Below are 17,897 nucleotides of genomic sequence, written 5' to 3' on the forward strand. Positions count from 1 at the left end.
CAAGGTAAAATATCAAGATAAGGAAAGGATAAACAATTAACTATAATTCAAAACTCTACAAGAGGGAGAAAAATAAACATATATAGACTTGAGACCTAAGACATCACTTTTTCCTCTCTTTCTTTCAGGAGTAAATTTTCATTTATACAAATAAATATTTGAGAAAGGCATGCTCAATTTTGAAGTTAATCAAGGTTTTTCAGAAAAAGAACTTGTAATTTCCCATGTATTAAAATTGGTAATCGACCATTATAAGTGTCTCTGACACCTGACCCTAGATATAATTAATATATCAAAAGTAGGATGGAACTTATAAAATTGTTATTTGTATAGAAAAGAAAGAAAGAAAAATCTTAAAGGGAAATAAATCGTACGAAAAGAGAATCCAAATTTGTGTACATTGGATTAACATGTACTTTATATGATTGTGTTGTATTATATAGGAATGTAGATTTATCTTTTTATCTTATTTTAAATTTTAAGTTTACCAAATATGTAAAGTGTAATTTCTGAAAACATGGAGGCAAAATAAAAATACAATCAAACTATTAAAGATTGGATGTAATTTTCCCATTTTTTTTTAACTTTATGCGTATAGATCTAAATAATATGTTTAGATCTATATGGTCATACATTGACTATTTCTTCTCCTAATTCATCATGTTTTTTTTTTTATTTTGAATAAAGTTTGATGATTCTATTAATAAGGCCTGTTAGTATGGCCCGTTCTCTCATCGATTCATGGTGACTCAAACTTATCTAAATGTGTGAGATGTAATTAGTTTTTATATAGGGAAGCTGATATATGAGGATTTTAAAGGATTTTCTTTGTCGTCCAAGTCGTTGCAAGAACTAGTTATTGCTTAAAAAATAATTTTACAGTGTTAATGCTACTGATTATATTTCCAAACAATAAGTTATAATTTTATTGAGTATAATATGAAAATAATGATTTATTTGTTCTTTATTTAGTATAATGAAATTATTGTCTTCTCTTCTAAAATAGAAAAAAAGAGAAAGATAAATGGTATTCAATAAATAAATAAATAGCTAATTGCACTAATTAAAAAATTATTGTAATTCTAAGATTTTTTTAAGGATAAAAAAATTATAATTGAGTATCATCTCTCTCTAGTCAATAAATAATCTAAGGCAAGCCAACGTTGTGTTTATGGATACAAATTTAGGATATAGATCTCAATTTAAAATTTGGATCTAGTTTATAAACCTAATCATAGATCTATGTGTTACACCAAACCTTATACCTATTTCTGCATTCCCATTTAGATAACTTATTTTTTTTAGGAATTTGATAAGAGATTGATGTAGGTTGTAGGGGTTTTTATCAATTAGACCTATATGTTATACAAACTTTTCTCATTTTATTTAGTTTAAAGAGTTCATGGGGGAAAAATAATGATAAAGATGATGCATGTGTACCTTATGATAACTACTAGAAAAGTTAGACACAACTAGAATAGTTAAGGGAAACTTTGTTTAAAGGATTCACTATGACCAAATAATGAAAAACTTTATAGTACAACATAACCTCTTATGATGTTAATGAAAAATGAGCACAAATTAATATATATCCTTATGTTGTAATTAAAGATAATGACAAGAACCATGTCTATCTAGTGATTAGAGATAGAGAGCATAGGAAGTCATACCCTTGGTGAGCCTAGAAAACATCTATGTCATTTAAACAATTCAAACAAGTTAGTGATTGAATTTAGAGACATTTCCCAAATCAAATATCTTTGAAGACACAGATGGTATCAAAAAAGAAGGACTGGACTTTCAAAATATGCAATTGGTGTGTTCCACTAACTCTAGAAAGTGTTACTCAATCATCGAATCAGAATTACTCGCTACATAGAGGATAATATCAAAGAAAAAAAAAGTTAGATAACAAGTTTAAGTTAAGTTTTGCAATCCATACATCTTTGGTTGAATCTTATTGCCTGGTAAGTCAAACTAAAATCTAAAGCCAAGCATTTTAAATTATAAGAAAAAAAGGTAGACAACAAGTTTAAGTTAAGTTTTACAATCCATATATTTTTTGGTTGAATCTTATTGCCTAATAAGTCAAACTAAAATCTAAAGCCAAGCATTTTAAATTATATATTGAGGTTGGTCACCTAACAATTTTGACTCATTAATTGTTTTTTAAGGTTGGCTAGCTGACACGACCAAAAGATTGATGTCTCTCTCAAATATAGAAGTGTCGAAGTATTAAATAACCCGGCAAAATCAGGATCGAACCACATGGAGGTTAACTATATAATGATGATGATGATGATGATGATGATTTAAAAAGGACTTTAAGATATGAAATTAATGTGAAGACTAAACAATGATAAAAACAGTTGTCGGGGTTAGAGAATCTACTAATGGTATTTCAAATAAATATAATATAAACTCTTTTTATTACTCAACTGGAAACCATACACAAAGGAGGTTCCAATCGGATGATTTATCATTAATGGCTCATTATAAAGTATTAACATGATCATATCAATTATCTTATTCAAATAACACCAATTCTTTTCAATATTGTCAGGTATTCATGATGCTAACTTATGTTAACAACAAATCAAGTTCCTCTCATAACAACGATATCGATCGAAGACTATGAATGATCAAGCATTTAATGTACCAAATGTTATACAACATAAATCTAGATAGTCATTTAACAAGTAAGGTATTAGTAGTTAGTAAGATAAAAAGATAAGATATGTTAATAGCAAACTTTCTTAGATATAAACATTGAAGTCCATATTGAGATTATATTATACATATTCTAACACCATTAGTGAAACCTTTTCACCGTGATATAATTAACTTAGCTAAACATAATGAAGAAGAAGAACATAAATAAACTAGATAAGAACATAGTTGTGATGAAAAGCATAAACAAGAGATTAATGAAAACAAAACTTAAGCATTACAAAAATATAAAGAAAGAAAGCAAGAACATGATCTTGATCTAAAAACCAAGATGACTAAATATATGGCAAATGCCTTCTTTTATAGGCTAAAATTCGGAACTATTGATTGGTTGACAAACTATTTAGTTGGTGGCCAACCATTGACTTGGTGGCTAGTTTTTGACATTGTTGGCTGATTATTGATATTGTTGGGTGACCAAAATATCATTGCTAACATTAGAATTTGAGCACATAGTCTCATGAAAGTTGTGGTCAATTGTCTCAGCTTTTCAACAAAAAATACCAGAGCTCATTTGGACTTCTAGAACTCGAGATATGAGCTAAAAATGGAACAGTATCTAGGTTGTAGGACAGATTATGACTTCTCCGTTGTTGCTACCATTTCAACTTGAAAATGACACTTTTAAATCTTAGACTCTTCATGAAAGTTTTAGGCCTATGTCTTTGCTTTTCATATATATAAACCAGACCTAAATTCAAGTTCTATAGCTCTAGTTATGATATAATAACCGAATGGCATTCCAGTTTGGACTGGACTAGCATCTCTTTTCTAAGTTTAGCCCCCTTTTTTATCTTTTTAATTTCAGTAGTTAAACTCATCAATCAATCCTTTGATTTATGTGATAGGCCTACATTTAAGATGGAACATTTACCATAAATTAAAGGTATCTTATATTATTAGACTTGTTATTATAAAACATGCTCTAGTTAAAGAGTTATTGATACTTCAAGTGGAAAATAATGATGTAAAGCCTTGATAAAAATGCATTTTTAAGTACTAATTACACCTCCTAACCAGCTTATTACTAGTCTCTAGTAATCAAATCGTTAATATAGAAAAACAATTTGCAAGTTCCACAAAGCAATGCATTTATCATTCAATTTCCATCAATCTATCTAAATAAACAAACTCTCATTAAATTTATATATCTGCTTCATACTGTTAAAACAAGATATTAATAAACCTTTTTTTTATATGCTTAATGTATGAAAACATAGATGATGGGGCTTTTATTGGAAGAAAATAATATTTTGGTCTAATGTTTTTCAAAGGCTAACTTCCTTAGGTTGATATTATTATCTTTTTTTTTCTTTTTTTTGGTATATATACATATAACTTAAAACACAATGCATCCTTAACCCATATAGCGAGATTTAGGTTAATGACTCCTAGACCAGTTGGTCTTAGGGCATCAGGTGTTAAGATGCCCTACGAGCTTAGTAACTCGGGTTGCAGATACTGATATGTAGATAGTGCAATGTTTGATTCCTTTAAGCTTTCTCTTCAACCCATGTAACAAACATTGGGCCAATAGCTCCCAAGTTAGTTGACTTTAGGGTACTAGGTGTTAAAACTCTCATTCGGGCTTAATTGCTTAAGTCAATGAGGCTACGAAACCACACTTATCTATTTTTTTATTTATTCATTTTATTATCAATTTGTTTTTTTTTTTGTAAATTATATACTATCAATTTCTCTTAGTTGTTACCTTTAACAAAAGAACATAAATAATTTAATAATCCAATGTGCAACCCATAATCATATGTTAAAGTGTGTGTGTGTGAAAATGAAGGTTTAAAAATACTTGTTAAATAAGTATATGAGCAGAATCAAATGATAACAATGTGAGAGTTTGTAAACCTGAATATTTCAAGAAGTGTTATGATAGACCTTGTTCGAATAGCCATTGGAAAATGATTACTAAGATGCGTCTCAAGAGTCAATAGAATTCCTCATTACTCTATCATTTTAATAATAACAATTTTGTTAAATGATTTTAATAACAATAAAAAAAGTTAGTTTTTTTTTATAAACTACCCTCTCCCCCCAACCAAAACGAGACATTGTCCTCAATGTTCTAAGGTAGAAAAATAAAGTATAGAAGACATCACTTGAAATAACAAACACTGACAAACCTGAAACACACTTCAACAAATAGAAGAATAAAACAAAACACAAATATTATGCTATTAATAAAACTAGAATACATAAATTTTTACAAGCTAAGGCTTAAATCGTTGTTATGATTGTGGCTCATATCTTCCCTTGGTTTTACATCTAAGAACGATTTAAACGCCCTCTATGGGTTGGGGATAGGCTTCTCATCCAGTTTTCATAAAAACTGACAAACAAGGTCTTTTTTAGTCAGATTCTCAAGACTTTATCGAGTATATTCTTTATGAAAATGGGGCCATAAATCATGAATTGCACGATGCACATCTCCACTATGATGAGACTTAAGAGTCAATAGAAGATTATCTAAAAACTTTATATTTTGAAATAAATCCCATCTTTTGATAATTTTCACAGGTTTTGTAGAATGCATATGTGTATTTGAATATGATGGGCCAATAGAATCCACATTGTAAGATTTTTGCAGTTGTTTTTTTGACGAGAAATGATCCCCACATGCCTCGGAATAATAAAATTTAATTACACTACTTACCTCATTGTTGGGAATGCTTTTTTGAAATATTTGATAAGGACAATATTTAAATAGGTAAGGGTCATCCCAATAAAAAAATTTCACTTTGCTCAAAAAATATCTTTTGTCTTGGGTATTCCAATGAGTTGGCAATAATCCTGAAGTAGGAAAATTATCAATATTAACTGACCAAAGTATTAAAGCAACAAAAAATGAAGATTGATAAGGAAAATATTCATTAATTGGTGTGATGTCAGATGTCAAATTTATTGTTAATTTTGACAAATGATCCGTGACAACATTTTCGGTGTCTTTCTTGTCCTCAATTTCTTCCTTAGAATAAATCATTTGTAGATCTTTAATTTTATTGAAGTTAGTTTTACTCAAAGTAGTTTCAAATTGATCATAAACTAATTCTCAATAAGATCTACTTCCTGAAAATCATTATCATCACTAGGTTGCTTGCAAATATTGAAAATATTCATCTCCAATGTCATGTTTCCAAAAGATAACTTCATCACTCCATTCCTATAATTAATCAATGCATTAGAAGTTGCAAGAAATGAACATCCTAAAATAACAGGAATTGTATTGCATGCTTCAACAGGTTGTGTATCCAACACAATAAAATCCATAAGAAAGATGAATTTATCAACTTGTACTAACACATCTTCAACTATTCCTCTAGATATTTTTACAGATCTATCAGCAAGTAAAAGAGTTACAGAAGTAGGTTTTAACTCACCTAGATCGAGACTTTAAAAAACCAAATATGGAAGTAAATTCACACTAGCTCCAAGATCAAGTAAAGCTCTATCAATTTTATGTTCTCCAATAAAGCAAGAAATTGTAGGACAACCAGGGTCTTTATATTTCAAAGCATTATTGTTTTGAAGAATGACATTTACTTGTTCAGCTAAAAAGGCTTTCTTTTTCACATTGAGTTTTCTCTTCACGGTGCACAAATCTTTCAAAATTTAGCTTAAGAAGGTACTTGTTTAATAGCATCCAACAAAGGTATATTGATCCTTACCTATTTGAAAATTTCAAAGATTTCAGAATAGTGATTGACTTTTCTTTGTTTGGTCATGGCATGAGGAAATGGAAGTAGTGGTGGGGAATTAGTCTTTTCTTTGCAATTTTCAAGTTCAACCTCTTCCTTGCCCTCGGAGACTAACTTATCTTCTTTCTCACAAGGTTCAAGAAGGGGTTTTTCAATAACCTTATCATTGCAGAGAGTAATGACTGATTTAACTTGATCCATATATTGGCTTCTAGAGCTACTTGCATTTAAATTGTATTGCCCTTTGGGATTTTATTGTGGTTGAGATGGAAACTTACCTTTCTCTTGAAAACTGAGAGCAGATGTGAACTTTGCAAGAGTATCTTTTAGATTTGCCATTGTTTGAACGTTTGAGTGTTGATTGTCTCTTGCTTTTCAATGAATGTATGTAGTGTTTCCTCAAGATTTCTTCTAGGAGGGGGAGTATAAGGAAGTGCCTATCCATGAGAATTTTAAATATTATGATATGCTTGAAATGATGGTTATGAAGTTTGTGCATTATTATTACCACTGTTCCAATTGAAATTTAAGTGATTTCTCAAACCAGGGTTGTACGTTTGCGAGCACGGATTATGACTTGGCCTTTGGAAACCATTTAAAGCATTGGCTTATTCATGGAGACATTTCTTAAAAGAAGGTAAAGTTGGAAAATCATTGGTTAAATGTTCATTAGTTTCACAGATTTAACACATAATATCTTGAACATATTTTGATTGACCACTCTTTTTCAATTCTAGTGTCTCGACTTTTCTAGCTAAAGATGCAACTTTGGTTTGGAGGTCATGATCTTCCCTAAGGTTGTACATGCCTCCACTAGATGTATGAGGTTGAGTTTTACCTAGTGCCTTATAAGTGCCTGTAATGTTTCAATTTTGAGCATTTTCAGCTAACAAGTCTAGAACTCTATTGCTTCATCAGGGTCTTTATCTTTAAAAGTTCTATTGCAAATCAATTCCACCATTTGCCTATCTTTAGGTGTTAACTCTTCATAAAATTATAAAACCAATCTCTATATTTCAAAACCATGATGAGGACTGGTATTAAGTAAGTCTTTATATCTATCCCAACACTGGTAAAATGTTTCTCTTGGTTTTTGAGTGAAAGTGGTGATTTGTCTTTTGAAAGAGTTTGTTCTATGAGAAGGGAAAAATTTCGTTAAAAACTGTTGTTGCATTTCATCCCAAGCATAAATGGACCCTGACCTAAGATTTTGTAGCTATGATTTAGCTTTACTTTTAATGAAAAAGGAAAAAGTTTTAATCTGATGGTGTTCATGCTATAATTTAAGTCATTATAGGCGTTACAGACCTCCTCAAATTCCCTTAAATGCAAGTATGAATTTTCTAGATCTAAGCCATGAAAACTAGGTAAGAGTTGAATAATATCAGGCTTAAAATTAAAGTGAGATGCATCAAGAGGAAAAATTATACATGATGGTGCACTTGTTTTTGTTGGATTCATATGATCTCTAAGTGTTCTAACATGATTATTCTTATTATGAATTGACTGGTTATCTTCTTCGGCCATATTTTCTGAAGAAGATTAGGATTTCCTGGAAAGTCTACCACTTAATGTGCATGTCCAAACTCTCATGCAAGTGTAAAACGAAAGAAAAGAAAACAAAAAGAAAACAAAAATTAGAAAAAGAAATAAAAGAAAATAAATAATTTATACAATAACTTACCTCCCTGACAACGACACTAAAAACTTGACACGACCAAAAGATTGATGTCTCTCCCAAGTGCAGGAGTGTTGAAGTAATAAATAACCCAGCAAGACCGGGGTCAAACCAAGGGAGGTTAACTAAATAATAATGATGATGATGATGATTTAAAAAGGACTTTGAGATGTGAAATTAATGTGAAGACTAAACAATGATAAAAATAGTTGTTAAGGTTAGAGAATCCACTAATGATATTTTAATTAAATATAATATAAACTCTTTTTATTGCTCAACTGAAAACCACCCACAATCAGATGATTTATCATTAATAGCTCATTATAAATTATTAACATGATCATATTAATTATCCTATTCAAGTAACACCAATACTTTTAAATATTGTCAAGTATTCATGATGCTAACTTATGTTAACAACAAATCAAGTTCCTCCCATAATAACGATGTACCAAGTGTTATACAACATAAATCTAGATAGTCATTTAACAAGCAAGCTATTAATAATTAATAAGATAAAAAGATAAGACATGTTAATAGCAAATTTTCTTAGATATAAACATTGAAGTCCATATTGAGATTATATTATACATATTCTAACACCATTAGTGAAACCTTTTCACCGTGATATAATTAACTTAGCTAAACATAATGAAGAAGAAGAACATAAATAAACTAGATAAGAACATAGTTGTGATGAAAAGCATAAACAAGAGATTAATGAAAGCAAAACTTAAGCATTACAAAAATATAAAGAAAGAAAGCAAGAACATGATCTTGATCTAAAAACCAAGATGACTAAATACATGGTAAATGCCCCTTTTTATAGGCTAAACTTAGGAACTAGTGATTGGTTGACAAACTATTTAGTTGGTGGCTAGTTTTTGACATTGTTGGCTGGTTATTGATATTGTTGGCTGCCCAAAACGTCATTGCTAACATCAGAATTTGAGCACATAATCTTTATGAAAGATGTGGGCAAATGTCTCAGTTTTTCAACAAAAAATACCAGAGCTCATTTGGACTTCTAGAACTCGAGATATGAGCTAAAAACGGAACAGTGTCCAGGCTGTAGGACTGATTATGACTTTTCCATTGTTGCTACCATTTGAACTCGAAAATGACACTTTAAATCTTCAACTCTTCATGAAAGTTTTAGGCCTATATCTTCGCTTTCCATATATATAAACCAGACCTAAATCCAAGTTCTATAGCTCTAGTTATGATATAATAAGCTAATGGTGTTCCAGTTTGGACTGCACCAGCATTTTTTTCTAAGCTTAGCCCCCTTTTTTATCTTTTTAATTTCACTAGTTAAACTCATCAATCAATCCTTTGATTTATGTGATAGGCCTACATTTAAGATGAAACATTTACCATAAATTAAAGGTATCTTATATTATTGAACTTGTTATTATAAAACATGCTTTAGTTAAAGAGTTATTGATACTTCAAGTGCAAAATGATGATATAAAACATTGATAAAAAAACACTTTTAAATATTAATCACCAACTGATAACTTGGATCCATTTAACTTTCACATTGAGGTTAGTCACCTAATAATTTTTACCAATTTTTAAATTTCATATCGAGGTTGGTCACTTGACAATTTAGATCCATTTATATTTTATTTTGAGGTTGTCACCTAACACTTTAGATCTATTTAAATATATTGTCAAGGTTAGTCACCTAATAATTTGATCTATTTTTAAATTTTATTTTGAGGCTAGTCATCTAATAATTTAAACCCATTTACATTTCATATTGAGGTTGGTTACCTTACAAATTTGATCTCTTTTTAATATTCAAGTCGAGGTTAGTCAACTAACAATTTTGACCTATTTAAATTTCATAATAAGGTTTATCTCCTTATAATTTTGACCTAATTTTAAAGTTTATATTGAGATTATCACCTAACATCTTTAAATTTTGTTTTGAGATTAGTCACCTAATAATTTAGACTCATTTAGATTTTCCCATGTTATATTTCATTTTTTACAAACTTACTATACAAAGCTAAAAGGAAAATGATTTTTCCATCTTTGTACTATTAGTACTGTAACAAAGGGACACCTATTATAACTCAATTTACCCTTATTTTTCAACATATTTTAAATTTATAAAAAGTATCTTTTTTAATGTGATTTAATCAATTTGCGACCATTTCATGATTCTAGGCACTTTTGTTTATTTTATTTTATTTTGTGTAAGTTAAAAAAAAAGTAGCGAAACAATAAACAAAGAAGAGAAACAGAACCAAGATGATAGGGGATCAAATATTATAATGAAATATTATTTAAATGAGGAAGAGAAAAATAAATAGAGATTCAAGCAAACTTGGAAAAAATATAAAATTAGATCCTTTATAGTCAAGAAAAGGAAATAAATTAATCTTTGATCATAAAATTTCCAGATTTGAAATCCCTATCCATAAAGGCAATAATGTAAAAATCTTACTATTTTGACTTTTCTTGTTCTAATAGTAACCCTAAAAATATAAATAGATAACAAATCAATGAGGAGATGAAACAAAAAAATTATCCATAAAAAATAGAAAAAAAACCAAAAACCAAAAGCTCTTTTCTCCCTCTTGCCTTCTTTAGCCCTATCTCTCACACCTTTACTCAACAACACCAATTATCATCTAATTTATCATGTACCATTTTTTTGGGTTTAATTCCCACATTCTAAAAGTGAAGATTAGGTCTTATTGTCAAGCTCAAATTCTAAACTATTATTTTAAGTTCTAGCATTCATTTACATTCAAAAATAAAAGCGCATATTTTATTTTAGGCAAACTCTTAGCCTGTACACACAATACACATTTTTATCATTAAAAACAAAAACGAAACATCTTATTTTATGTAGAATATTTTATAGTGATTTTCATCTTCTTTACAACATAACTAGTTCTTTACCTAGAACATTTAAAAACTAGTAAGGGTTTCTAGTTATCATAAAATTAGATAGTGACTTATTTTCTCAGTTTTAACCTTTTAGGTTATAGTTCACCTATATGTCCTATGCAACACGTGTCATTAACTTGATGAAAACTCATCGATGCTTTAATGAACTTATATTAAAGTTAAAAACACTAATATAGGCCTACACTAGTCCCTAAAAACTAGAAGACACATTGACCTAACTATTAAAAACCAAGCTTTGATTAAAACATGATGCTAACTTGATGAAAACTCATCGACATAATTTTTATTATTTGTTCAAAAATAAAGACACACACACATATATACATAAAAATTTCAACACCAAGGCTAAACCATTACATGTTAGATAAACTTGTTGCAACCTATCCTCCCAATCACGTCACGGAGTATTGATTCCAACTTTATTCCACTTAAAAAATCAAGCTTTGATAGCTTCATATCCATATTTTTAAAGCCCGGCCCTGTGGGTTTACCCGGGATTCGTGGTTGAAACCAAGTCAGGTTTGTGAAAAAATAAGGGTTGTTAAAAATTCGGTTGACTCGGCGGGCTGACTTAGTAAGACTCGGTCGAAAACCGGTTGCAACCCGTTGACTATTTTTTTACAAAACGACATCATTTTGATTTGTAAAAAAAATTAAGGTTGACTTGGGTGACCAGGGTCTTAGGCCGAGTCGACCACCGGGCCAGGTTTAAAAACACTGCTCATATCCCTGGTGTTGCCACACCAAAGTATGGACCCCAACACCTCAAATATTTCACAATCATTCACATTAAATTAACAATAAATTAATAATAATAATAAATAAATAATATTTTATAAAATATTCAATAACATGTTAAAAATTATTCAAAAGTTCATTTGGGGTTTGAAATTGACCTTTTGAAATTCGTGGCTGAAAGATACTAGAACTATTTTGATAGTGGCGACATATGGTAGACATGTATGGTTGAGCTGTCAAGACTACAATGCATAAGGCGCATCAACCATAACATTAAATATGCTTCTTCTTCTTCCATTCTATACCAGCTATACCAGTGGCAAGCTTCACCACCATTTACAGGAGAAGATCGGCCCACCCAAAGCTTCAACTTCTTTTCTCTTCATTTTATTCATTGTTGTGTATGTTACTTCTATTGCCACCATGGGTTTGGTTATTGTTGGATCTACTTCAAAAGGTTGTTATAATTTCATTTTCTTTTACTGGTGGCTCCTATGGTGGTGGGTGAAAGAGAGGTTGATCGGTGATGAAAAATAAAAGAGATGGCTTGTTTAGACGGGAGGAAAATATGTTGCTGTCATGGAGAAAAATTGATTGATTTTTGGAAGGCTATCCATAATGTTCGTGGTTGTGGTGGTGGTGGTCGGCATTAATGGTGAAGAGAAATAAGAAAAGAGGGCTATCACGAGTTTTATTTCTTTTCCTTTTTTCTTTTAATTTCTTTCTTTTTTTTTATGCACACATTTTTTTTAATTTCTCTCCCATTTTCTCTACCATTCACCCCCTTTTTGTAATACTTAATATTCATTTATTCCTCCTTTACATTCACTTTTTGACCCTTATTCTCTCTTATCCCATCACATTCTCTTACCTTTCACACATTCCTTACCTTATCTATTTATCTTTAAATTGTACAGAGAAGTGGTTTAAAAATGTTCATATTAGTCCATAATCCCTTCCTTTATTATTTCCATGCTCACTAAACTTTTTCTTTCCTTGATTTTTGTTCTTTTTCAATTTTTTCTCAAAACTTCAATTTTTAAAAATTCATTAACATGAAAATAATAAACAAAAAGGTTGAAAATCTTGAAATGACTAATAATTGGTTGAGTTTCATTAAAAATAATTTTTTAAAGTTTTTTAATAATTTTTTTAAATACAATTAAAAGAAAGAAAAAAACCAAATAAATTAAAAAGAACAGGGACTTAAAAAAATATAATTTATACAACCAGCAGGATTTGTTAATTAGCTTCGTTAAGTTAGAGTAATAAATTATTATAACTAACTCAAAACCCACCCGAAAAAAGCAAGAAAAAATAAATAAAATTGTCCTCGGCCTGCTCTGGTGTAAATAAATAGGAAGACAACAAAAGTCAAAGTCGACACCGTACCATCAAACGTCAGATTTCCAATTTCATATATATTTTATTTCTCCTTCCTCCTCTTAAAAACCACCTGCCCTTGCCTTTCTTTGAAAATACTTTATTCTTACTGGCAACAAAACAAATCTTACGATCAGGTATTAATTAATTAATTAAATGGATTATGTATTTTCGTTTAATCTCATTGTGATATAACTTAAATTTTATTTTCATAGTGATTATCAATTCATAGCATAGGGTTTTAATTAGTTAGTATTAATCTTTTTTTTATTATTGTTTTGATCGGTAGATGTCATTTGCAATCTGTTCTTGAGACGAGCTATTTCTTTTTAGTGGGTGCTGTTTGGTCTTGAACTAAGATTATCAAGATTGCCCCCGAGAACCTGAAGTTTGGATCTTTGATCAGTTATTATTGTTAAATTTTGTCTTTGAACAAGTCCAAATTGCATGTAGGAGGATAGGATGAAAGCAGGGTTTTCAATATTCAAGAGTACAGCGTTCTCTCTTCTACTCATTGTTCTTGTGTGTGCAACTGTTCTTGTATGGGCATGGCAGAGAACTCCGCTTCTAACCGCCTTCCTCCCGCCTAATAGTCTTCTACAACTTTCGCCAGGTATGCTTCGGTCTGTGGGAAGATTGATTACTTTGTTTTTCAAATCCTAATGGGCATTCCATTTTGTTAGTTGTGATAGATCTTCTGAACAAGTATGTTGTTATTACTAACTTTATCTTGCTGGATTCTCTCTTGAATTTTATGGGCATTTTTTAGTGTTTGTCTATATATTAGCATGCTAGTACTTATGATATAGATGTTGTTCTAAAGATGTTTTCTTAAACAGAAGATAAAGACAATCAGCCAGTCCTGACAGTAGGAAGAAATGGCACTGCAGAAACTTCTACAGGTTTGGTAGAAGCAGAAGTGAAGCATGACCAGAAAATGGAAACAAATCTGAAAACAGATGTGCAAATTATGGAGTTTGCACCACCAGAGCGTTCTGAAAATACAAGCTCTACCACAGGGAAGGAACAATATAATGAGAATGTTAATGATCAAGGTAATATATGCATGTATACAATCTGGTTCCTACATGCTTTGTTCTAACTTAAATCTACCTTGAATAAGATGTTAAATGTGTTCTGCCAAAAATGGCATGTATGATCATCGGCATAGATCGTTGCCTTCACAATGCAACTTTTGTTAAGACATCATGTTGAGTGTCCTGTCTGATCAATGTCTAGTTGATTGGTTTTTGAAGTCATTGATGGATGCCTCAAAAGAGATTTATTTCTCCTTTTCAAGTTGTACTCTGTCAAGTTTTTAGCTGCACATTCCAGAAGTGATCCAAAATTGCTCACTGCATGATAGCAATATATTGGAAAAATTATAAGAACACATGTGCTGCTACTAATTCCGGGTAATAACAATATACTCTCTGATGAATTGAAAATGAATGTTTGTATCCACATGGGTTGTCCTCTGTCTGCTCCTTATAACTAATAAATTCACAACCATCAAATCCTTGAGATGCAATTATTCTTGTTCCATATTTGACATTTAACATTCAAGTCGGTTCTATGGTGAATTCTTGGGAGGCTTGAGTGCCGATGTGGAGCTAATTTTGATACAATTTTTTTTTTTTTTGAATTTTTAAGTCGCATGTCTTTGAGATGTCTTAGCATGCATATTACCAGATGCTGGTTCTCATCTCATCTTATCCTTACTCCAGGCTGTAACTATGCAAAAGGAAAATGGGTTTTAGATAATAGCCGGCCTTTATATTCCGGATTTCATTGTAATCAATGGCTGTCACATATGTGGGCCTGCCGCTTGATGCAGCGCAAGGATTTTGCCTATGAAAAGCTACGGTGGCAACCTAAAAATTGTCAAATGGAAGAATTTGAAGTGTCCAAGTTCTTAGAAAGGTACTAATGCATTTTTCCCTCTTCAACTGTTTACTGTTCAAAAAACACCAACAAATTGATGAAGCTCTAAACTTTTGTCAATTCATGAGTCACATGCCATCAAATGCTCCCCAGCCTTGCTATTATACATTTGCATTCACATTTCACATACTCTGTGTGTCAGCTATCTAGGCTGATTATTGATTCACTTTCTGCTGGTTCTAAAAGTAATATATAAATTTCTCATTCAGGATGCGAGACAAAACTCTAGCTTTTGTTGGAGACTCTTTGGGCCGACAGCAGTTCCAGTCTTTAATGTGCATGATCACTGGTGGTAAGGGGAGCCATGATGTAATAGATGTAGGAAAGGAGTATGGACTCGTCATGCCTCATGGAGGTACTCGCCCTAATGGGTGGGCTTATCGGTTTTCAAGCACCAATACGACTGTCCTTTATTACTGGTCAACTTGCCTCTGTGACCTGGAACCTATTAATACCACAAACCCAGAAACTGACTATGCCATGCATCTTGATCGGCCTCCAGGATTTTTGCGTCAATTTCTTCATAAATTAGACATCCTAGTTCTGAACACAGGGCATCACTGGAATCGAGGAAAGCTTAAAGCAAATCGCTGGGTCATGTATGTGGGAGGTATGCCCAATACCAACAGGAGACTAGCAATGATTGGGGATGCCAAAAACTTCACTATCCATAGCATTGTCAATTGGGTGAATTCTCAGCTTCCAAAACATCCACACTTGAAAGCTTTCTATCGAAGCATCTCACCTAGGCATTTTGTCAATGGTGATTGGAACACAGGGGGGAGCTGTGACAACACAACCCCAATGTCTATAGGAAAGGAAGTACTGCAAGATGAGTCTAGTGATTATAGTGCTGGAAATGCAGTGAAGGGGACTGGGGTTAAGCTCTTGGACATAACAGCTCTATCCCAACTAAGAGATGAGGGTCACATATCACATTATAGAACTACAGCTGCGAAAGGAGTGCATGATTGCTTGCATTGGTGTCTGCCTGGTGTTCCTGACACCTGGAATGAAATCCTTTTCGCACATATTAGTGCTACATCAGTGATTAATTCTTGAAGGTAAATGGTTTGAAGAAGGTGATATCATTTTGTGGAATAGGTCAAGAATTCCATCAAGAAATTTTATTACGGTGATTTTTTTAGATCTGGAAGAAAGAAGGAATGATAGAAAGTTTAGGAGAATTGTTTTAATTTGGTGAGAGTTACTGATAGAATAAGTTGATGACATGGTATATTAATTTATGGGTCCAAGTGCTACTGCATAATTTGAGCACCATAAAATTTCTCGACTTTACACACAGGAATGCAACACAATTGGTTCAGAGAGGCTGCTTAGCAGAGCTTCAAACTGAAGTTTGTATTATTCCAGAGTTTTGAAAATCATGGAGAAGGTTCGAATTCATGGTTAAGAAGAACGAGTAGTGTTGTAGCATGGACTGCAGCAATTTTTGTGGATGACATCTGCTGATTCAATCTCAAGTTTCTAGCTCAATTAACCATTTGTTTCTGTGACTGCTGCGTTTCTTTTGGAATTAAAATTAAAAGGAAGCTGCTCCCGGATAGCACCCTGGGGTGTATCTACAAATGCCTGTGTTGGATATAAATTGAGAGAAGGGACAAGTTGAGACTTCTGTATTCACATACAAGCAAATCCATATGATAGTAGCTACACACACTATTGTTTTCGTACACATTTTTCTATCTGCATTATCATCTCGACATTGTTATTTTTATGAAACTAGTTTTTTTTTATTTAATTATAGAATAATAATAATAAAAAGACACGGTGCAAATATTATAATAAAAATACTATAATTTTATTTGAAAACAGATTAAAGATTAAATAATATTTAATAAAATAGTATTTTAAATTAATTTTTATTAAAATTGATGAAAAAATTGGATATGTAAAGACAGGCCTCATCATCTAGTCTTCTTCTTCTTCTTCTTCTTTTTTCCCCCATTAAAATAGATAGACATCCATTTTTATTAAAAGAAATAAATCAAATGATGCATAGTCAACTAGTTGTATTCCAATCACCTCAGGTGATGAAAAAAGTCGATTAACTTTTTAAATGTAAAAATATTATTTTTAATTTTTTTTTCACTTGAAAATATCTAAAAAACACCAATTAAACCTATATCTAATATCAAAAACCTTTAATTGATCAAAAATTGAAAACTTACCCTAATTAAAAAATTTAATTTAATTTTATAATATTAAATATATTCAATTAGCAGTAATCTTGAGTAGCTTAATAAGTTATCCATGAATAGAACTATAATTTTATGCATATAAAAATAAAAGACAATAAATCATATTCTCTACGTGTTCTTATGACTTGCTATAATCTTAATCGGTTGTTCTCTTAATTAACAATTTCTCAACATCTTAAACATCATAATCCATACAGCTCGTTTGACCATGAAAAAATAATATAAAAGAATCTATTAGAGGTTTGTCAAAGTAGTTACATAAATTTAAAAGAATAATATTAATACATACTACCAATACTATTGGTGCGTGCGCTGGAGCAAAACATTTTTAAAATCTATAATTTATTTAATTATATGATAATAAAAATAATTTTTTATAGGAAAGAAAATTAATAAAATAATGGATAAGAATATATGTTTTTAATAAAAATCTATTTTTTTCTTATTCATGTATTTTTTATATTAACATATTTTCATTACTAGCATGGTTTATTCAATAAAAAGTAATAGAAATAAAAGCAATATTTAGAAAGATTTTAATAACTTGAATTAAAAATAAAAATA

At 30.8% G+C, this 17,897-nt stretch overlaps 1 protein-coding gene across 4 annotated transcripts; it reads left to right on the plus strand.

Moving 5' to 3' along the window:
- Positions 1-13,147: 13,147 nt before the first annotated feature.
- LOC133688030 (protein trichome birefringence-like 16) lies at positions 13,148-16,873 on the plus strand. 4 transcript variants are annotated; one of them, XM_062107401.1, is made up of 5 exons: positions 13,148-13,304; positions 13,621-13,780; positions 14,007-14,222; positions 14,895-15,090; positions 15,321-16,873. In XM_062107401.1, the coding sequence occupies exons 2-5, from the start codon at positions 13,630-13,632 to the stop codon at positions 16,171-16,173; spliced, it is 1,416 nt and encodes a 471-aa protein (XP_061963385.1). In that variant the 5' UTR covers positions 13,148-13,304; positions 13,621-13,629; the 3' UTR covers positions 16,174-16,873. The 4 variants fall into 4 exon arrangements, with proteins under 4 accessions (XP_061963385.1, XP_061963389.1, XP_061963386.1 ...); XM_062107405.1 differs by having other exon boundaries at positions 14,010-14,222; XM_062107402.1 differs by having other exon boundaries at positions 13,164-13,304; positions 13,457-13,780.
- The last annotated feature ends 1,024 nt before the right edge of the window (positions 16,874-17,897 follow it).

The sequence above is a fragment of the Populus nigra genome, chromosome 3 (genome assembly GCF_951802175.1).
Source record: "Populus nigra chromosome 3, ddPopNigr1.1, whole genome shotgun sequence".
Taxonomy (NCBI): Eukaryota; Viridiplantae; Streptophyta; class Magnoliopsida; order Malpighiales; family Salicaceae; genus Populus; species Populus nigra.